The sequence below is a fragment of the Abramis brama genome (assembly GCF_963993115.1).
Source record: "Abramis brama genome assembly, chromosome: 21".
Lineage (NCBI taxonomy): Eukaryota > Metazoa > Chordata > Actinopteri > Cypriniformes > Leuciscidae > Abramis > Abramis brama.
The window spans coordinates 5,664,169-5,687,057 of record NC_139983.1 but is presented as its reverse complement, the minus strand read 5'-3'; the positions used below and the strand labels follow the sequence as shown (position 1 = coordinate 5,687,057).

Here is a 22,889-nt window from a genome sequence, read left to right as displayed (position 1 = left end):
TTAAGTACATTAGGGTTTTATGTTATGTTGTTTAGGTGATGTTTATTGCATTATTTGAGTTACCTTGATGATGTTTTGAATTTGTGTGAACTGTGTGTCACTTCTATATAGTAATATTGACATCAGTTTGAGGAAAAGTTACTTGTGATGAACTTTGATTCATCATATGGCTTTCTCTACCACCTGTTTTCATGGTGGTTGTCAGTATAATATAAAGGTAAAAAACTGATTTTACTTCAGTTAATGAAATATACACCTTTTTTATTTATCATACATTTAAGTTGCTAACGTATTTTTATGGTCTGCCCACCACATTTGCTGTTTTGTTACTGTAAATTTCACAGTTTTTTTTTTAATCTCAAGTAAGTTTAAGCAAAGATAAAAACTAAATGCTGCACTGGCTTCAATGGTGTACATCTACCTGCCCTTCAGCTACACTCCATGGACAGAAGTATGTGCACACTCCCTTCTAATGAACGGGTTTGGCTAAGCCCTTTAATTCCAGTGAAGACAAATGTTAAAGGAACGGTTCACCCAATAACAAAAATCCACGTGCTCCATGGAAGACAGAAACCCTTACAGGTTTGGAAAGACATGAGGACATGAGGGAAAGAAAAGATGACAGAATTTTCCATTTTGGGTGGAAAACTATCCCTTTAATGCTATTTCCGTAATGGCCAAGTGCCCTTTTTTAGACCTCTGAGTAAATACTGTGTGAAGTTCATTTAAATCCACCAATTGTGTGGAACTGAAAATTCAATTGTATATGCAGTCAATGTAAATAGAGTGCATAGTCTGATGAGCATTGCTTTACTCATCACTAACATAAAGTGAAATATGCATTAATGTGTTACAGTTCTCTATGATTTTAAGGAAGATTAACCTATGAACTGAGAGCCCTTTTACTGCTTTACAGTGAATGACATATTGCTGCAAGGGGACTGTGCAAAGATACATTATGGAGAAGGGCAATCAGCGTGAAAAAGGAAGTCATATCGAAACACAGCCATGAATTGCTCAGAAGCTTGACAGCTGTGTTAAGGGGAACATCTTGTGAAGTCTGCAAAACTCAATGGCCTTTTCTCAGTTACAACTATCAAGTGTTCTTTCACCAAAAGCCATCAGCGTACTGACCAAACAGTAGACAAAAGCTCATCCGTCAAGATGACAATCTATACACAATCCCTACTTACCATTGCTGGAATATCACAACATTTGTCTCGACTTGTCCAGCCCAAACTGCAGACAATATCAAACATCTGGAGTTGGAACTGCGGGAGAGAAAAATGGGAACACAAACGGATGTTACAGATGGCTCGCACTGAGAGCCGGGAGTTAAAAACAAAACAAAACATGCACACATGCACACAACAGTGTGTTGAAAAGGAATACAGAGAGAATCGAATCCGTTCAGGCATGAATGGGTGGGAGGACATGCAATTGATTGAGGATGAGGGGACAAAGGAAAGGGCAGGGTATGTTCATAGGATTAATAGTTTAGTGCATGTTTAGATCTCTGGCTGTATCGAAGGGAATGAGCAATCTGTGCTTACTGTGGCTGACTGCTTCCTTGAACCACCAGACTTTGCCATTTTTCCAAGGACTTCATAGCCATCTGTGGATATGTTGTTGGCTTCTTTGATCTCTTTCTCAGCCACCTCTTGGCAGTCGATGTTGAGTTTGACATTTTTCGGTGAAATAGAAATGTGAAGCTGCAAAAATAAAGTGCAAATACTTCAGTGGTGCAATCCAACCATTACTCAGTACTCTAGACATCTTGGGTTGGTTCGTAAATCTTTATAAAAGAGATTCACAAAACTGCCTGATTGACAAAAAATTCTCAGAAGTCATCCTTTCCGAAACCATTCTCCCATGACAACATTAACCCTACGGCCTGTGAGCTATGTTTAGAGTTACGCTCTCAATTCTTCCAATAACAGTTTCTGTCCAACTATAATGAGTTTAATTAGTTCATTATGTAAAGACATGCCAATTGTCGAACACAAATACGAATGTTCATGTCAGCAGATAATATTAACTGGTTTACCAACTGTAATTTCCCCTTTGAATACACTTTGAGATTCTACATGCAGATGCAACCACTGAAATGCTTTTTCCATATGGGGAATACAACGTTTTCTTTATGTAGCAGCATCACCACATGTTGCTATTATGTCATTCTGCGGCTGACTGTCTAATGCGCTCGTTCCCCCTATTTTCAGTCAAAAAGTCTGACCGTCTCATACATCTGATATTCACACTTTGTAAACCAGCAGTCCAAAAGCAAGGTAATATTTCTTGCCAAAATACCGTCAACATCTTTGGCAACCAGCATTTGGCTTCCCACAAGCAGAAGGGTCTGAAGTTAAGGCTTCGGATAGAAAGCTTCAGAAGCTTATCCAAATAGTAGGTTCAAAAGCTTTTGTGAAGCTGAGAATACAATGCTGTAGCCATCCATTCAAAAACTATAAGCTGAGAGACCATTATTGCTAAGGTGGAAAGTGTGTCGTAACGGTCAGGGCCAAATAACAGTGCTACAGTCTCATGCGTTCGCACCATGTACTTTGCATTCACACTTTCTCCAGTTCTCCTCCCATTCTGGCTACTGTGGGTGTCTGAAAAAGCCCACCATGTGGTTTAATCTTGCTCTGCTCTAGTCTTTCACTCTGTCCTGTCAGACTATCATTATATCTATCTGCCTCCATTTCATAGTTGCACCTTTGGCTGGCCATCTTTTCCCACCATTTCCTATTTCTATGAATTCAAAGAGTAAATTCACATTTTAGACAGGAAGTGGTTTCAAACTATAATTTAAAAATTTTACTTTCCAAAATCTTAAGCGCTGCATTGATACTTACTGTCTACATGGACAGCAAAGTGAAATGTAAGTACATGTTCTAGACAAATAGCATTTTCATTTGAGGTGCATGAAACCCTTGACTATTCTTTCCAGTGTGTCTTTACTTATAATGCATTATACACTGAAGGTATTTAGTAATATTTGTGTGTGCTATGCATTTTATCATTTATATACATTATATCACGTTGATGGCGATCACGGACAAAAAAAGTTCCGTTGTTCATTGTCAATAGAGTTGTGCTGAATGTAGACACTTATAAAACCAAGCAGCTTTATGTTGGTCAACGTGGGGATTCACGCGAACTTGAACACAAGCGAAATCTGAGTGGGGAACTTATCACTGTCACACGAAACTCCCAAATGTGTGACTTGATTTTGCGTGTGAAATTTGGCCGAGCAATGGTAAATTTGACTGCACCTTAACACTGGTCAATGCTGTGAATTTGTGTGACCGACTTCAACATGCGTGAAATGTAAGTAGGGAACATTTTCTTTTCCGCCACGCGAAACTCAAAATCTATGTAGAACACCTGATTGTGCAGATTACTATAAAAATGGATTTTGCTCACAAAATGTTAAATGGTAAATGTGATCGCACATTAACACTAAAAAGCCATTATGAGTCTAATCTGTGCTTCATGTGAGGAGTGCTTCCAAACCGTTCACATGACATGAACTTCAAATCTAACTCGGAAAGCATTTATTCATGGATTAATTTTAGCTACTAAATTCATAATCAGAGGGATTTTATAAAAGGAAGGAAATGGCATCGAGAAGGGGCCAGTGTTCTGTGTGGTATTGTGCGGTTGACCATAGAATCCCTTTAATAGCTGTTTTCATTTCCTATGGCTTTCTAAGCACTCTTATTAAACACTATACTGGCACAGTGTACACACTCTTGTGGACACTCATATTTTAATTCTGATAATAAAGGCTTTTAGGTTGTTATTAACTATTACAAAGAAATTAACCGTTACAAATCCGTAATCCTTCAGACGATGCATGTTCATGTGGTTTGGCAGCGGCATCATTTAAGATGAATAAGGATTCACATATGCTGCACTTTCTTTAAGCAACATCATTTTTGTTGACTTTCTGGTGATCTTGACAGGCTTCACGAGATTCATCCCATGACATTGCCAATGGAAAACTCTCCACAATATGCTGGGGTTTTGCTTCGTCTTTTTTTTTCTTTTTCTTTTTTTTTGGTTCATTTTATTGTCAGTCTATCAAAAATAAAAAATAAAGGTTGGGCCATTTACTTAGAAAAGTAATAGCACGCCTATTTTCAACAAAATGCATAATTTGAAGTAGCATTCATGTCTGTTATTGCAAATGGCACATGATGATCTATGCAGTGTAGTCTAATATGTACAGGGTTGTTCCAACAATTTGCATTTAACATTAATTATATTACTGTCCAATGCACGATAATGTTATTTTTCTTGTCGCCTGCCACTTTAAATGCTCAAGCTCCTTAAAGTCAAGTGGATTCTGATTGGCTGTCAATGTTTTTATCATTCATCAGCTGGAAAAGATTGTTCTGAAAATGATTCCAACAATATCGTTCCTCTGTCGTTATATCATTATAATTGTTGTGTGGATGTCTATAGAATAAAAACGATTATTAAAACTTTATAGTTATCATCCTTGTTGTGAACGGGCCTTTAGTAAGCACAAACAAACCTGAGAGAGAAGAAAGAAATTCTTTAACTTTAAAGAACCTTCTCAACTTTCCAATGTTTGATGGGTTTGCTGAAACTGAGAGGTTTCCTTTGCATGTTACCAGTCTGTAATCTTGTAACCAAGGTGGTCAGCTAATCACAACCTTAGCTCAGAATTGTTGTTCTGTGTTCAAGTCTAGTAATGCCAGTGGTTGCTGAACATACAGTAGACTACAGCTGCAAACCAATGCTTTTCTGCACGAACCCAGGACCACAAATTGGCCCTTAGATAAGCCAAAATGCAAACTGTATGACATCACTTTGTCAATGAAGTCATTGTAATGATGTCCATGGGTGAATCTCATGCAAACAACCAAAAGAAATTCAAATAAAGTCTATTTTAGGTCTGGTTTTTGTTTGTAAATTCTCATTATTATTACAGATTATTCTAATATGCCACATTACTATGATACAGCACTACAGCTTTTATACACACAAATACAATGCTGTACAAAAATACTATAATGATGTTTAAATGCTTTATATTTTAAAATACTTAATTTTTTTGTATTACATCAATGGGAAATCGTCTTCATTTTCTTCGACCTTCCGGTGGTCTTTCCAGGCTTCTTGAGATTCACCCCGATTGCTCAAGCTGTGCTTTCAAATTTCCCCAAATCTTTCATGTGTGGATGTAAAATTAGCACATCTTGAAATCTGATTTGCCAAGACGCTAGTATAAATTACAGTCTCCTGGTTGTCAGACGTTTTTTACATTAGCAATTAAACTATGTCAGCAGTCACTTGGGACAAACATGACAAAATGATTACATGTTTAGCTTTAAAGAGTCTCAGCGTGTGCACTGGGCCTAGAATAACCTCTGAGAAAGCAAAACCCTTTATTTAAAAATAACATCATTAACGTCCACTTTTACAACATATTCAATAGTAATGATTGATGATTTTTAGCTCTCATGAACCACAAACTGGAAACTGCTCTTGCACAAACCTGCAACAATGAGCGCTCACCATATGGGCCATAAACATCGCAATTTAAAGCGAAAGGCAAACCAAGAGTGACAAATCTTTCATTGAGCTCCAAGAAGTAAAACCGTGTCTTCAGCGGGAAACTTGTTCTGAATTTATTAGCCAAGACTTATAACACAAGCCATCGCTTCCAAAATCGTTATACTGTACCAAACAATCTTTACTGCTTTGCAGGGACTAATATTCTTCCAGAGAAATTCCAGCACTTTCTTAATGTGCTCTATCTGGAAGTATTTAAAAAAGGAGACTGCAAGTTCAAATCCATCTCTTGATTCACATGCACGTTCACAGTCAAGATAAAGAAGATTTAATTCAACGACGGACATGTAAAAGAACCGGTTCAGGTCTTCAAGTCACCCTGGCTTTTTATGAAAGTTACCTATGCACTTATTATTTTAATGTGTGTCATTGCTGACGATTTTTAAGAGGACCTATTATGCCCTTTTACAACGTCTTTATTTGGTTAGGGTTTTCATGCTTGAATGTTCAAAACACACCTTATTTTTCCCACATTTTACATTATTCCAGCTCCTCTTTCAGTAACGCTCCGTTTAGTTCCTGTCTCCATGAAGCTCCTCCTTCTCAAAAGCACAATGGGCTCTGATTGGTCAAGCTGGAGCAGTGTGTTGTGATTGGTCAATCGCTTCAAGCATGTTTGGGAAATGCCCCGTACTTTACTATAGCTGCGAGTTTCAACGCACTACTAACTAACTCAACCAGGCCCTGTCACTTTATTCTGCGTATGCTTTGGGAAGGAATTATCTAAATGAGGAATATAATTCATTCCCGGAAGAAAACTCAAGACTACAATGGAGGTGTTTCAGGGAGTTCAGAAACAGTGTGTACTGACATAGAGAATAACCGTCTTTGGAGTGACTTTGTGCTTTGTAATATGCAGAGCTTTTTTAAGCAGCAACATTATACACTAATGAAAGTTGTAAAAAGCATAAAAGGACCCCTTTAAATGGCCAAGTAGTCAACCAAAGCAAGTAAAATCATTACAATGAAAGTTGTAAAAAGCATAAAAGGACCCCTTTAAATGGCCAAGTAGTCAACCAAAGTAAGTGAAATCATTCTACCTTGTGGAAACTGCCGTGGAAAACTTTCTTCACGAGGTCGTTATCAAAGGAGACTTTCTGAATTTCCCCTCTGGAGTCCTTATTGTAGAATGAGATGACTCTACTGGAGGCTGAGAACAAAACACACACTTACACATGGCTCTGCACTGAGTGCCCAGGCAAATATGAGGCAACAACAACAACAACACAAAGAATATGAGATTGATGCACTAAATGGGTTGATTATGCATTTCTGAGCAATTACTGCTATAAATCACTGCAACCCTAAAATCTGGAACCCATTTAGAGGGTCTGGGTTTCTAAATGAGGTTCAGCAGACACCGCAAGGCTGACTGCATGAACACACACATGAGACAAGGAAGATAAAAATGGTGCTTACGGTCAACGGTGAGCCCGACCTCAGGGTTGTTGTTCTTGTCTGATATCTGCCATATATCAAACGCATCCTTGCCGGTGTCGGGAAGGAGACGGAAGAGGAGAATCATCGTGTAGGAGGGAGGAAGACCATCTGGATGGATTTCCCTTTAAAGAAAAATACAGCTCGTTTATCAATACAAAAAACTTGTATTGTCTGATGACAACAGAAAAAATGAAAGGCTTTATGCAGATTAATTTGTTGTGCAGTGAAACCAGACATAAATCAAAAAGTGCAGAACAGATTCACATACTGTCCTCTGAGGAAAATACAAACAGACTTGCAGCCTTGAGAAATCGCAACACACTGAAAGTATTTTCCCTTCTCTGGTGCTCAGAGTGTTTCCATTCGAACTGCTGCTTGCCAACCCACGAATACACATCATTAAAGATAAATTAATCAAGCATGCCTTCAGACCAGATCTTCAGTGAGCTCAGGACAAACTGAGGTACACTCACTATAGCATATTGGAGGAAGGCATCATTGAAACAATCAGAAAAAGAAAGCCACACAAACCTGGCGCAGTTTTGAAAAACCAGCTTTCAATGGATGCTCTGATATGAGATAACATTTGAAAGCTTCAAATCTGACCTTCCCGAAACATCAGTCGCTCTAGGGTTTGTGTGTATTAAGTTGTTCTTAAAATAATTAAATAGTTAATAGTAAATAAATTAACTTTAAGTTTTAGTATTATGTATATTATAGTTTTTTATATATTTTGAATTAGCTTTCACATTTTTTCAAATTATTTTAATATTTTCAAATTTCATTTAGTTTCATTTTTAGTAATTTTGTTATGTGCTTTTGCCATTTTTAGTATATATATTTTTTTAAATATTACCATTTAATTTATTATTTATATTATTATTTATTAATTTACTTATTTTTTATTATTTTCAGTTTTAGTTTAGATTTAATTTGTATGATTTTTTTATCTCATATTTATATTATTTTTTGAAGCTGTATTTAAATTAATATATATATATTTTTTAAATAATTTCAGTTTTAATTAACGATAATAAACCTGACTCTCTGATGCTGGTGTCCACTACATTGTACAGAACACATAGTTTCTGTGCTATTGTTTAATAGTTCAATACACTATTGTAACAACTGTAAATAGAAAAACTTTGCCAGACAAATTTCTACCACAAAAGCAACCGGTTGGCAGTGACTTCTGCTTGAACTTGTCTTCTGCACTTCAGTCAAGCCACATAAAACTCTTTAAAATAGGATTTTCTCCTCAAAAGTAGCAGAGGATGAATTTAATCTTCAGGTCAATCATGAGAATGTTTTTATGAGTTACCAAATCTGTAAAATCTGACACTTCATTCTCACAAGCTACTACAACAAACAAGGAGAAATGCTTCTTGGGGGGAAAAAAGCTGCGGAGACCATAGACTGCAAGCCCTCTGAAGATGGTTAAAATAACTGTGATTGCCTGAATACCATTACAGTCTGTAAGGGAGCAGCTCAGAAAACACACTTGCACTGCAATCCGACCTACTTTGTGGGCTGGGAAATGAATGCGTCCTTATGGAGTCGGTATGCAATGTAACTGTTGAAGGAGCCTGGTTCCATGGAGACGCCGCTCATGCCAGCAAACGTCCTGTCAGTGATGTTAAAAGCCTCCAGCATCCTGAAACCTATGCGTTTTCATCAAAACATCAATCAGGAGATGCATAACAGTGTGTGATGATAGAGGAAAACAAGAAAATGATGATGGGAAGTCATCGAATATGCACTCGAGAGTCAAGTTCTGACCTGGCGATGTGAATCCATCGAGGTAAATCAAAGGACAAGCTGTGAGAAAAAAAAAATCAGGAAATTATTTTACTCTTGTCTTTCATGTTAGAGTTAAACAATGCAGACTAAAAGAATGACTTCCTACAGGATGTTGCCGTTTCACAGATGAACGTAATGAGGTTGTCTTGGATCTTAGCAAATGCATCGAAGTCATCAACGATAAAGACGTGTCTCTCGCTCGGCTTGCTTCCAATGTTCCTCAGTTCGGTAGTGTCTACGTCTGCGACACCCACCACAAACACACTGAAGCCTGTGGAAAAGACAACACCGAGGCTTTAGGGAGACACATCGCCTGTCAAAGCCTGTCAAGAACTTGCCCGGGTCGCATTTCACCCCAAAATAAGCAGTTATATGTTGCATGAAGAAACTGAGGCCATGCATGATCATTGGGATTTGTGTTACCTGCATGCTGTAGTTTAGTAGCACTCTTCTTCACATCATCTTGAGAACGTCCATCGGTTACCACAACCAGAACCTTGGGAACGGTTCTCCTCATCCCGCTGTCTGAGATGAACACCTTATCTCCAACATGCTTCAGCGCAACACCTAATGCATTCACACACATATACAGTGCAAGATATTAAGTATTTCGTAGATTTTGTTTCTGTTTTTGCCAAACAGCATTCAAACACTTAGGGCCCAATTTACTTACAACTTGCACCAGCGAATGCTCTTTTGGTGTTAAACTATTGTCAGGAAAAAGTAGCGCTGAAAAGGCATGGACAGAAAGTGAACTAATCCTTTAACCCGTTTTCCTTTATCAGAGTAAAGACATAAACAGTTTAAGCATTAACCAATCAGAACAGCTAGATAAAAACCCATGGTTCCCCAGAATGTAAACACAGTAACCTGCGTTCTGTCGACTTATTGCAATATGCGTGAGATATGCACTAGGAAAGAGCCCTTACTCCAGATTTAAGCTCATTCTGCAAACTCTGACACTTTTTTATGACCCAAGAAATAATATGTGTTCTCATCTTGTGCCGCTGAAGCAGAAGTGGTACAGTCAAAATACTACTTATTTATTAAACATCACATTTCACATAACAAACTGAATAGGCTACTTGGCATCAGATTAATGAATGATTAGGTTTTGACGTCACTACTGGGGAATGATTTTTTTAATAAAGTCTTGCAAACGCGGTTTGCATGAGTTGCCGCTTTATTGGTTTGCATGTAAAAAGGGACAACGGGTTCATTCAAAAAGCTGATGTTTGGGAGATGTTGAGCGTATTGATGTGTACGTACACGCGCTCAGTGTATCACAAACCTGTTTTGGTGTTTCCTCCTCTGTAATTGACCATCTGAAGTGCGGACAGAACCATTCCCTTGTCGTGGTAGGTGTTCAGTTTGAACTCGGTTTTAGCATCATCGCTGTACTGCACAAAAGACACCTGTTTTCACAGAATGAGACAAAACACCAAATGAATCACAGCTCGGTCAGGGAGTCGTGCGCATGCGGTCAGTCACATGACTGCTGACGGGTCAGTCACATGACCGCAGACGGGTCAGTACCTGCATGCCCTCATGGCTGATGACATCGAAGGCCCCAATCATGCTGAAGACAAACTGACGGACTTTAGCGAAGCTCTCGTCTCCGATGCTCCACGAGCCGTCAATCAGGAACACCAGGTCAGCCTTGGCACCTTTGCACACTGACATAACAAAACCAGATTTAATGAGGTATAGTAATAAATCATATCAACCCTGCTGAATGTACTTTTAGCTGTGATGAAGTCTGTCTATCTATCTATCTATCTATCTATCTATCTATCTATCTATCTATCTATCTATCTATCTATCTATCTATCTATCTATCTATCTATCTATCTAGTCTGTCTGTCTATCTATCTGTCTATCTAAGTCTCTTATGCTCTTTAAAAAGTACAGTAAAAACAGTAATATTGAAACTTTTCGCATTATTATCAATGTTGAAAACAGTTGTGCTTCTTAATATTATTTGTGGAAACCATGACACTTTTTTAGGATTATTAGATGAATAAAAGTACAAAAAGAACAGCATTTCTTTGAAATATACATCTAACATTATAAATATCTTTACTGCATCTTTTGATCAATTCATCACATCCTTGCTGAATAAAAGTATTTTTTATTTTTTTTAATCTTACTGACAGCAACATTTTGAACGACAGTGAATAAAATAAACAACATATTCCAACCGTGAGATTATCAGCATTACTATATGAAAAAAGCTAATAGTGTTTGTGCGGTGTCTTTACCCTCGAGTGCTCCCGGGATGGAGGGTGGAGGTGGAGGAGTCGGAGGCAGTGTTGGGGCTACGGTGGGCTTCACCACTACAGAGAGGAGAACGCAGACATGAGGACACAGAGAACAGAGCCGTGGGACTGAACTCCTCTGAAGGCGTCAGGACTTACATGTGCGCTCTTTGACACTGACTCCTGGCCCCTCCTGGTTGGGGGTCTGTGTGTAGACTGTGGCGTTGTACAGCGCGTCTGGGGTCAGCCCGTCAAAACAGTACTGGCTCTCGGCAGCGGTGATAGTGACCTCCTGACCTCCACGGTTAGCCGCTAATGATGACAGAAGAGGAGCAATGAGAGGTTATACAAACGCTGACACTTTATTTCAATAGTGCATTTTAAACGAGACGCAACTAGGTCTGCTCAATTATGGCAAAAATCATAATCACATTTATTTTTGGTCAATATGATCAGTCTTATTTCACAATATATTTCTCGGAGCGTGCGCGCAAAAAGCCGCCCGGGGAACAGAGTCTCTGTTGAGACTTATTCGGCTGATTTGGATGTTAAATTTGAGATTTTTTGGGAGGAACGAAAGTGAATGCAGCAGTTTTCATAATTCTCTTGTTTTCATAATCGTTGGAAGCAAAAATCGATTATGATTAATCACACAGCCCTATGTGCAGCTACATGTTAATTAGCAGTCATCAGAGTATCAGTAGACGGTCTGTTTAATAACTCTTTATTTTGATGCTCCCCAACAGACATTTTACTGACAGTAAGAAACTTTGCAACTACATGTCAACTTATTCTACTAACCCTAACCTACCAGTCTACTAATGCTCTAATGAGAGATAATTGAGGTAGTTGATGTAGTTGCAAAGTTACTTATACATGTAGTTAGTAGAATGTCAAATATGGACTCTTGAAAGCGTATAACAGTAGCTGGAATGTGAAGAAAATGCAGCATTTTTGTTTAGTGAATTTGTCCTTACGATTGAAAGGATTGACTCTGAGCCTGTAAGAGGTTGCCGCCCGATGAGGAGTCCATCTGATGCAGAATGAGTCATAGCCGACGTTGTATGTGTTGAGGTCGGTCACATTGAGATACACTGCAACGGTAAACAGCATTCCACAGTTAAACAGGCATTTCTAAACAATCTGGTAACATGTCCATAACAGTTCTCAGCTGAAGGAACAAGCACGTACAGGTGGTTCCCTGTCCGACCAGAGCTCCACTCACGCCGGAGTCATACTGAGCATACACCTTCAGGTCGTACGTTGTGCCAGGCTGGAGGTTGGGCAGGTTGTATGTAGTAACATCTCCAACAAACACTTCCATGGTGTTATCCGTGCCTGGAACAACACGCAAAACACAGAGCTTACTAGAATGTGTCCCAGTTTGACCTCCAACATGATGTCTAGAGAATGACGACATGGTAAAATGGTCTAAACCTCTCTTACCCGCTGGTGTGTAGACCAGCTTATAACCGTTGACGCGCACAGGCACAGGATCCCAGGACACACGGAAACGAGTGTACCACTCGTCTGACACACGCAGGTTACGAGGCTCCAGGAGACCCACTGAAGGAGACGTGCCAGAGAATCATTCAATATGAGCAAACACATCTTACCAGTGTGTGTTTACATGAAACAACATTTTACTTATCAATTGATCTGTTTGTCTAGCATTTTATCTGTCTATCTATCTATCTATCTATCTATCTATCTATCTATCTATCTATCTATCTATCTATATATCTTATCTATCTATCTATCTATCTATCTATCTATCTATCTATCTATCTATATATCTATCTATCTATCAATCATCTATCTTTCTTTCTTTCTTTATATCTATCTATCTATCTATCTATCTATCTATATATCTTTCTTTCTTTATATCTATCTATCTATCTATCTATCTATCTATCTATCTATATATCTTTGTCTGTCTATCTATCGATCGATCGATCGATCGATCGATCGGTCTGTCTGTCTGTCTGTCTGTCTGTCTGTCTGTCTATCTATCTATATATGTCTGTCTATCTACATCTATCTATCTATCTATCTATCTATCTTTCTTTCTTTCTTTCTTTCTATCTATCTATCTATCTATCTATATATCTTTGTCTGTCTATCTATCTATCTATCTATCTATCTATCTATCTATCTGTCTGTCTGTCTGTCTGTCTGTCTATCTATCTATCTATCTATCTATCTATCTATCTATCTATCTGTCTGTCTGTCTGTCTGTCTGTCTATATCGGTCTATCTGTCTGTCCATCTGTCAGTCAGTCAATCGATCGTCTGTCTGCTTATCTATTTGTCTATCTATCTTTTTTTTCTGTCTGTCTGTCTATAAAGCAATAACATGAGATAGTGTAACCATCCTCACATGTTTTTCCATCTCCAGAGAGACTTCCTCCAGGGCCTTCTTGATAAATGGCCTCTACATTGATGTTGTAAGGAGTGTCTGGCTGCAGGTTTTGCAAGATGACAGAGTTTCTGTTGCCAGGCACACTTGTCTATGCGAAAAACAGCAGGAAAAAACGCATACAGTCAGTCAAATGATGTCCACGGGTCATGATTATACATGATTATAAATATTTAATGTAAACATTATGTCCTTCAACATTATGTCCTTCATAATCACTACTATAAACTTAACACCACGTACAAATTCCTCAATGGGATCTCCAGTGGTGGGTGCGTAGGCGATGCGGTACTGAAGCACAGGTCCTCCTGCGTGCTCCCAGTTCACGGACAGCGTGCTGGTGGTCGGGTCATACACACGCAGGTTCCTGGGGCCGCTGCGGGGCACTGCCATCAGAAGAACAGTCAAAATCATCAAAATTTAACAGTCAAAATTATCCCTCAAAATAATGCATTAGAAGGCAAAAGAATCATTCCCAAGAAATTGAGCCATTTGTGTGCTATTTGTGCCCCTATGACTTACTACTGATATAAATAACAACCATACTGAACTTACTTACTGTATGCCTCAGAGAGCTCAGAAGTTCTCCGTCATGGGAAAGATTATTATGATAATTTTTTGTGCAGAAATGTTTTGGCACAAGTGTATGGTGGAGCAATGGCATTGCTTAGTAAAGCCATGTGAAGGAGTTGAAATAATGTATTGAGTTGGGGATTGTGGGAAATAGCTCGAGAATTAAACATTTGACATTTTGATGATAAATCTGATAACAATCCTTGTTGGGAAAGTTGGGAAATTAGATTTCCTGAAGTTTAGCAGCAACCCTTGCAACTGAAGTATAAATAATAAATACATTAAAATCCTGACATTTCACTGCACAAATGGCACTGTGTCCTGAGAATGAGCCATGAACACCTAACAAAGGGCTTCCTGCGCTCAGACTCACGTGTTTTCCCATTATCAGACACCGAGGAGCCCTCTCCGTCAGCATACAGGGCCACCACACTCACAGAGTATGGTGTGTCTGATTCCAGCTGCTCCAGCAGGGCAGTGACGGTGTTCCCTGGGACAAGGACCTTACAGACAATAACAGAGAGGAATAGTTAACCACCAGGGAGTGACACAGAGGCTGTCTTTGTGAACTAGTGACATCTGAGACTTCAAATGCTTTTGCATTTATTAATGAGTGAATCTCACAAAGGACACATGCAAGTCACACTGACTTCACCACCAAATCAAAAGGAAAATCAATTGGGTAAAAATTATATTTTTAACTAAATTAAACTTATTTTAGGATCATCAGAACAACATTTTGCTCCAAGTTTAACCAATGGTCTGTCTATCTATCCCTTTTATCTACCTAAAGTGTATCTATCTATCTATCTATCTATCTATCTATCTATCTATCTATCTATCTATCTATCTATCTATCTATCTATCTATCTATCTATCTATGTCTGTCTATCTATCTGTCTGTCTGTCTGTCTGTCTATCTATCTATCTATCTATCTATCTATCTATCTATCAATCAATGGTCTGTCTGTCTGTCAATCTGTCAGTTTAGATATATTTTTTGCATTAAGGTAATAATAATTTTTTTTTATAAAAGTACTTGGGAGGCGGGGGGGGTACTTAATTGTCAGGAAAATGTCAGAATGCAACAATTTGACCATTATATTACAGTTTTTCTCACTCGCTTTGGCACATTTTTCAAAAACAGTCTTAACGTTCTCTAAACTTTAAGCTCAATTGTCACAATTGTTTGCTGGAACATCTATGGCATGTCTGCAAAATGTCATAACTCTCCCAAAACATTTACTTCATGCTTCAAAACCTAGTTAATGTGTCAGTAAATTGGCCAATGGCATCAACATAAAAAGTGTTTTTGTCATCATGTGAGCCACACTGGTCAAAATGTTTAGATGTGTTTTCACCATGGAAATATTTGTTATATAGAAATGTCATGTTTTTTCTACTGCTTTCTATACTGTACAAGAATGTCAGTTTTGTCTGTGCATCACACTGAGCATTTTAAATACAGATTCAGAGAGTAGGTAAAAATGTATGAATTGATGTAAAAAATATATATATTTATACAGTTCATTTCTTTTTGCAGAAATGTGTTACATGTAAAATGAAATGTAAAAATTGTTTATTTTTACACACTCTATTAACATACATATCTTCCTTTTGCTCTTCCATGACAAGAATTTTCAGTTTACACATTTCAACAAAAATAAATGTACTGTAAAGACAAATGTATTTATACAGTACAGATGTACAGTAGCTGCTGCTGTTCAGAGTTGTGATGTTCCTCCATGATCAAAAATGGTGGCGATTGTGCTGTCAGCAAACTCCATATATATATATACATATATGGGTTGATTGATAAGATTGTGATTCCTATTAATTACAACGGCAGGCTATTGGCCAATTTAGCAAACATTACAAACATCAGTTTTGATCAACAAGCCATGTGCATTTAGTCATTGTGCAAACTGTAGACAACTGTACTTACTCTTTTGCACACATGTGCCAAAACACATGCAATTTGCTTAAATCAATGAGAAATTCAAATCTGATCTGAACAAGAAACGAATTATTCAGAGATCTGAACTTATTTCTTTGAGAAAAAAAAAGAAGTAATTTGAGAATTGAGCCAAAGCGATTGAAAAAAACTGTACAATCTCTTATGATCAAACAGCAGAATTGCTGGCTTTAAAGTCTATAATATATTACACCCTGAGAAAGAAGCTTGGCTGTTTTTCTAGAGATGACTTCTTGCACTTACTGATGTTTGTGTCACCACTGATTTCCAACCCAATCATTAGCAATCACTTTCTCAGCCAATGCAAAGCCAGAGGCAGCGGAAACATTCCTTTGATGTGTTAATGGTCTCTCAGTTGTAGAGATACGAGTGAATGACGTGCCGACAGTGGCAGGCAATCGCCTCCTTTCACCGCTCTTCACAATGCCAGGTCATGGGGGTCACTGAATTCCCAATTAATGGCATGGGAACTCCCTTTTTTCACTCCTGACAATACTATCCTTTATTCTGAAAATTGAGACCAGTTGACGATTGATTGTACTTCTGTGCTTTGGGTTTTTTCAGTGTTTCAGTGGAAAATTTGAAAGAATTCATTGCATATTGGAGGTTGAAATGAAAGCGCAGAGAATTTCTGACTCAATGCAACTGATTTGGAAAACAAGCCATGGTAACGGAAAACGTCCATAACAATTTTCCACAAGATTTTTGTGGCTGCAGATAAGAAGCTAGTTCTGTTAAGACACAAAACAGAATGTTCGAACTCTGTTTTTCCTCTGTGCTGAAATAAAACCGGTTTGGGCTGATACAGATTTCCCACAGCTGCTTTCTTTACGAAAGGGTCTGACAACAATCAAAGCCGTTTATGGGTTTTCGGGGCTTTGCGAAAATCCCTCTCAGGCAGTGAAGTGCATGTGAGAATGTGGTTACACGACATTAAAAAACACAAACATCTTTGCAGAGGGACCGAGTGCAAACAGACCGGTGTACTCAAAAGTGCCACGGCGGTATTTCCCGCACGTTCTCTCTCGCGCGAGCCTAGCGTCAAGGACTTACAGAATCAGAGGGCCGGGTTCCAGAGAGGGGGGCGTAGACGACCCGATACTGCAGCACTTCTCCGGACGCCGGCTCCCAGCGCACGTTCAGGGTGTTTGTGGTGGGGTTGTAAACCTGGATGTTCTTGGCAGGGGTCCGCTCCACTGTTTCAGACATGAGCGGGAGCAGTATCATAAAACGAAAGACAGTAAAAGGAGTGAGTGTTTAAAGAGGTAAAGTAATGTACAACTATTTACAAGACCCTGAAAATAAGTATTTCCTACTGAACGTCCGGGTCTAAACACAGTAGTAGCAACGGAAGTTTCAATGTCAACCACTACAGAATCAAATTAAACATTTCAAAAGGGTTAAGAGTTTCATGTTTGGATAAATGTCCTGTGAACTAAAACTCTGTATCAGTTTGGTTGATACACAGCATTTGAGTTAGTCTCGAGCAGTGTTGGGTAAGTAAATCTAAAAAAGTAATTAGTTACTAGCTACTAATTACATCTTCAACAGTGTAATTAGATTACTGTACTAATTACTCTCTCTAAAATGTATTGGATAACTTATTACTAATTACTTTCTAAATCCCATATCAAGCTCAACCAGTTGAACAATACAAGGACAGACACGAAACTGCACTTTTGATTCTTTTCAGTAAACAATATACAAGTGCATAAATTATACTTGAACTGACCAAAGTATTTAAAAGGAGAAGGTTACATTAAAAACATACATTTTTACCTTATATAGTATTTAATGCAATTACATCAGAAGTAACTGTAATTAAAAGTCATCCCTTACTTTGCTTTTTCAAGGGAATTAGTAATTAGATTACTTAGTAATTAATTAGACCCAATATATTGATACTGATATTTTGAGCTATTTGGCTTGTTGAGTTTATTTTATTGCACTTTATCTATTTGTGTCTGTAGATTTCAATTACAATTCATATATTATCTTTAAAGGCCGTTTACTCAAAATTATTTTATTTTTCACATGCACTGAACCGGAAAACTCCACTGCACCAAACTTTACAGATTTATTCCTATCTATATATTCTGAAGGTTTTAAAAGAGGGGTTTCTTCATAAATCATTTGCTTGACTTTATACATTTCATTCCTAAAAACATTGTGAAAATTGATTTTATTCTGGCAGTTTTTTGGGTTTTTTTTTTTTTGATAATTGAATGATAAAAGAAGATTTCCAAAATCCTTTCTGTAAAAATCGTTGACTCTAATATGTCACTAAAATGAAACAAATTGTGAAGCTGGCTTTATCAAGCGTTCAGTAGATAATTATGGAAGCTTGTTTCCGCCACTGAATAAAGAATAAAAAAGGTTAAAAAAGGCGACTTTTTATCTCGCAATTCTGACTTCTTTTTTTTTTTTCAGAATAGCAACTTCATTTTTCATAACTGTGAGATATAAACTCGCAATTGCGAGTTATAAAGTCTGAATTGTAAGATATAAACACGCAATTCTGAGAAATAAACTCAGAATTGTAAGATATAAACGCGCAATTGCGAGAAAATGTCAGAATTGTGATCTAACTTTTTTTCTCAGCATTGGACTCTATAACTTGCGAGTTTATATCTCATAATTCTGACTTTATAACTTGCAATTATGAGAAAAAAGTCAGAATTGTAAGATAAAAAGTCGCAATTACCTTTTTTTTGTATTCCGTGGCAGAAACAAGCTTTCATAGATAATGCCTCATTTGCATATTTAAAAAAAAACATAAAAAACTAATTTGTAATACCAATTCTTAATGTAATCAATCAACCAGTGAAGTATGGTGATATTTACTGTAATTTGTGCACAACTTTGATTAACACACATCAGGAATCATGACATCATGGAAACAACTGGCTTTAGATTTCCAACAGCAAAAACCCTGATACTAGTTTTTAACGTGGCACAGCCACACAAAGAAAACTGGAAAACAAAGTAACGCAGATGATGGGAAGCAAACCACTGGTGGAAAAACAGTGACGCCAACAAAAACCTGTTAGTTTGACTCCAAAAAGAGGAGCATTGAGCTGACAGCAGTAAATAAGGGTGCTTTTATGTCCTTGCACCTCCCTGGGTTTTACATTTGGTGAAATAGATTGTTTTGTAGCCCTCGCTCCAGCATCTCCAGTCATTACACCCCATAAAGAAGGCTCATTAAGCCCAGCCTGGAGTCACATTTAAAGGGTTGCCAGCACATCGGCATTCCTCCCTTGGTGATCAATCCAATAAAGCTGACACAATCTTTGGGCAAGTCTCTGAGATTCTATTTATAGGTGCAAAACTTTAATGGTAAAGCCAGATTATTTTCTGTGATTGGGGAGTATATGATGGATGAGTTTGGGAATTATTTGCTTTCCAGTCGTGCTAAAATAAGAAGAAACTGCATGAACTCACAGGTTTTTCCATTCTCCGACATGCGCCTGCCCTCTCCAGGAGCGTATACTGGCACTACTGTTACGGTGTACTCGGTGTCAGACAGCAGGTTCTTCAGAACTGTGCTGGTGGTGCTTCCATGAACTTGAGCCTAAGAGAACAAACAATAACAGGTTTTTATTATTTTTTTGTCTGGTACATTTCTATGCACTTGTCCAAGTGGTTGCCTGGCTGTTGCTTTGTGGTTGGTTATTGTCCAAGTCAAAAGAGCACAACCATAATTCTCTGTGATATTCTGGCCTTCAATGCAAGACTATGGGATTATTTTGCAATTGAAGTCTCCCTGTGATGAAAATCAAGATTTTAATGTTGTTTATATGTCTATGTGGTGTTTTTAATATGCTTTAAGACAAACCATGTGTAAATTCATAAGTCGACACCAATGCTGAGTATTTTCTCCTTAAAACTGCAGTGAACCAAAGACAGTCTCAAAAAGACAGTCTCAAAAACACGCTTTGAAATCGCTGGTGTTTCTGACGTCACAAACTACCTTGTAACCAATCAGATCAACGTGTGATCGTCAACCAGTGGATCTCTGAGCTGAGTGAGTGAGTGGAGGCGGGGCTCATTTGCATATTCATTTTCAGTTTAAATATGTAATTTTGGTGATGATGAAAATGAGTTTTAAGGGATACAATTATTGACTACAGGGGGACTTTAAATCTGAGTCCTGAAGCAAAAGCTCCTGAGAACTTTCCTAATTAGATTCCTAATTCCTAATTTGATTCAATACAATTCGTCAAAAATCACACGATGAAAAAAAATCAGGTAAGTAAACCTTTAACATTAATACTACTCATACATTACAAAAATGAGAACGGTAACACTTTATTTTACAGTGTCCTTGTTACACATTATATGTAGTTACTATAGTAATAACTATAAATGATGCATAACTAACCCTAAACCAAACTTAATCCTAATCCTATAGCAAGTACATGTAGTTAATTAATATTACTCAGCACTTGAATGTATAATTATGTAATTATGCAATTATGAATGTATAATTAAACTGTACTAACAAGGACACCTTAAAATAAAGTGTAACTATAAGAACATATGATTTATAAAAAAAAAAACATTTGTTTTTTCACAAAACTTGAACGTTATTACTGTATTATTACTGTATAATGTATTTAAATTTTTTATTTGAATTATTTCATTTATTGTACTTTCTTGAAGCATAAACAGTATAGCATGGAGCTAACAACGACAAGATCATGGGTTCGATTTCAGCAAAATTCACATGCATGAACTGCTAAAAATTAACGAATCAAGCATTTGCCAAATCCCTAAACGTAAACACCCTTAACGAGTAGTTGAGAAACTGACGACATAAAATACATTTTTTATTTTATGTTTATTTTGGGTCTGTGCACCTGCCTTAAGCCATTAAAGTTACAGGTCAAATTGACCCACTAACGTTACAAACATATTACAGTTTTCGTGCGTACATTCCACAACACCAGGCGTGTTCACAACCCTAAATGAGAAACAGTCATACAATTTTAAGAAAAACACCTTAGCTTCACCACTGTTTCTGACAGTGTTGTGGGTCAAACTGACCTGGAACATGATATAATAGTTAAGAGGAGCCCTGGAACGTACCATGTCTTCTGCGCCCCCTGTGACGGGCTGGTAGTAAATCCTGTATTGCCGTACGGTCCCCTCAGCCGGCTCCCAGCGTACATTCAGAGTGCTGACCGTGGGGTCCGTGACCTGAAGGTTTCTCACATTGCCCAGCGGTACTATGGGAACACACAGAAAACTCTATTCAGCATGTCAACAGTGACCTAATTTATGTAATTTACATACTATTTGAAAATGCATTAATGTAGCTGGGTGACCAACAGGTCCTGTGAATGCGGTGAAGTCACGTGTTTGGTCACGCACATGTCTTTCCTTGGCCAGAAATGTCTTTGACATCTCCATTCGCGTAGATTGCAGCAACAGTGATGGAGTAGGGAGTATCTGGAGTCAGTTTCTGCAGAATAACTGTGTTTTTCTTTCCTCCAATTTGTGTCTGTGACAGAGAAAATGAATTGTGTTTATTGTGTAAATCCATTCACTGAAATTAACTAACAATGAGCAGTTCATTTGTTACGGTATTTATTAATCTTTGTTAATGTCAGTAATAAAAATACAGCTGTTCGTTGTTAGTACATGTCAGCTCAGGTCCATTAAATTATATTAACAGATACAACTTTTGATTTTAATAATGTATACGTAAAAGTTGAAATTAAAAGATTAATAAATGCTTTAGAATTATATATCATTGTTAGTTTGTGTTAAATAATACAGTTTACTAATGTTAACAAATGAAACACTGTTGTGAAGTTACTAGCCACTCAGCATTTTTACTGGCCACATTTTTGACGTCAAAACCATGGGGAAAAACTGCCATATAGATATTTTTTATATTATCTCATAATATGTCAGCAGGAATATCAGGCTGCCGTCACTTTAAGACCTGATTCACTGATCAATTATACTGTTACACGTGTTTTCTTTCTCAAATGTTTACATTCACTTAAAACATAACTGACTGTGTTTATATAAATACTTGCCAATACCGGCATTTTGACATTATTTTGTATGTATTTGACTGATTAAGTGCAATATCGAAAGTGTATATTTTTGACAATACTATAGGCTATTGCACGTAGTTTATTACTTCAGATGCCTTTTTAAAAGACTACAATTTAAAAAAATAAAAAAATAATAAAAAAATATATAAATAAATATATACCCACCTAATGTGTGTGTATTTCAGCAGTGGCGTGTAACGCAGTCACTCCTACTAGACACTTTGGCAGGTTGAACTTTATATAGACTATAATATATATATATATATATATAGTCTATATATATATATATATATATATATATATATATATATACTTTATAAAGACTATTATAGTCTTTATTAAGTTCAACCTGCCAAAGTGTCTAGTAGGAGTGACTGCGTTACACGCCACTGCTGAAATAAACACACATTTGGTGGGTGTTAATGTCAAGCCCTGTTGTTAAAGGGATACTTCACCTCTGGAAAGATGAATGTGTATTTAAAATAGGTTATTTATGTAGAAGAAATGTGAAGAAATCTTTGAATTTGGAGCTTTCTAGCCAGAAAATGTATTTTTGGCTTATGTGGATGAAAGACAACAACTCCCAGAATGCACTTGCTTCGCTGCCCTAGGAGGCCACTCCCAAGCCACGCCTACCGGTTAGAGAGCGCAGTTGAAAACAAGGCTAGACTACTAGTGAGTCTCCGTGACGAGTTTGCCCGGGATATCGAGATCGCCCAAAATGTCCGGGATTCGGCTTTTGC

General features: G+C 37.5%; 1 protein-coding gene across 5 annotated transcripts in view; it reads right to left on the bottom strand.

Annotated features, from left to right (window-relative positions):
* The window catches only part of col12a1a (collagen, type XII, alpha 1a), an 84,460-nt gene that overhangs the window by 14,037 nt on the left and 47,534 nt on the right, over positions 1–22,889 (bottom strand). For all 5 annotated transcript variants that reach the window (XM_084096030.1, XM_084096028.1, XM_084096029.1 and 2 more), the window contains 22 exons: positions 21,452–21,581; positions 21,167–21,306; positions 19,520–19,649; positions 17,129–17,271; positions 14,474–14,603; positions 13,771–13,913; positions 13,489–13,618; positions 12,555–12,674; positions 12,300–12,446; positions 12,086–12,202; positions 11,268–11,420; positions 11,112–11,186; positions 10,387–10,526; positions 10,142–10,265; positions 9,274–9,417; positions 8,957–9,121; positions 8,830–8,868; positions 8,573–8,711; positions 7,030–7,172; positions 6,651–6,760; positions 1,554–1,712; positions 1,194–1,271 (listed from right to left, as the gene is read on the bottom strand). In XM_084096030.1, the coding sequence (XP_083952156.1) occupies positions 1,194–1,271; positions 1,554–1,712; positions 6,651–6,760; positions 7,030–7,172; positions 8,573–8,711; positions 8,830–8,868; positions 8,957–9,121; positions 9,274–9,417; positions 10,142–10,265; positions 10,387–10,526; positions 11,112–11,186; positions 11,268–11,420; positions 12,086–12,202; positions 12,300–12,446; positions 12,555–12,674; positions 13,489–13,618; positions 13,771–13,913; positions 14,474–14,603; positions 17,129–17,271; positions 19,520–19,649; positions 21,167–21,306; positions 21,452–21,581 (2,799 nt within the window). The remainder of the gene's footprint in view (positions 1–1,193; positions 1,272–1,553; positions 1,713–6,650; positions 6,761–7,029; positions 7,173–8,572; positions 8,712–8,829; positions 8,869–8,956; positions 9,122–9,273; positions 9,418–10,141; positions 10,266–10,386; positions 10,527–11,111; positions 11,187–11,267; positions 11,421–12,085; positions 12,203–12,299; positions 12,447–12,554; positions 12,675–13,488; positions 13,619–13,770; positions 13,914–14,473; positions 14,604–17,128; positions 17,272–19,519; positions 19,650–21,166; positions 21,307–21,451; positions 21,582–22,889) is intronic.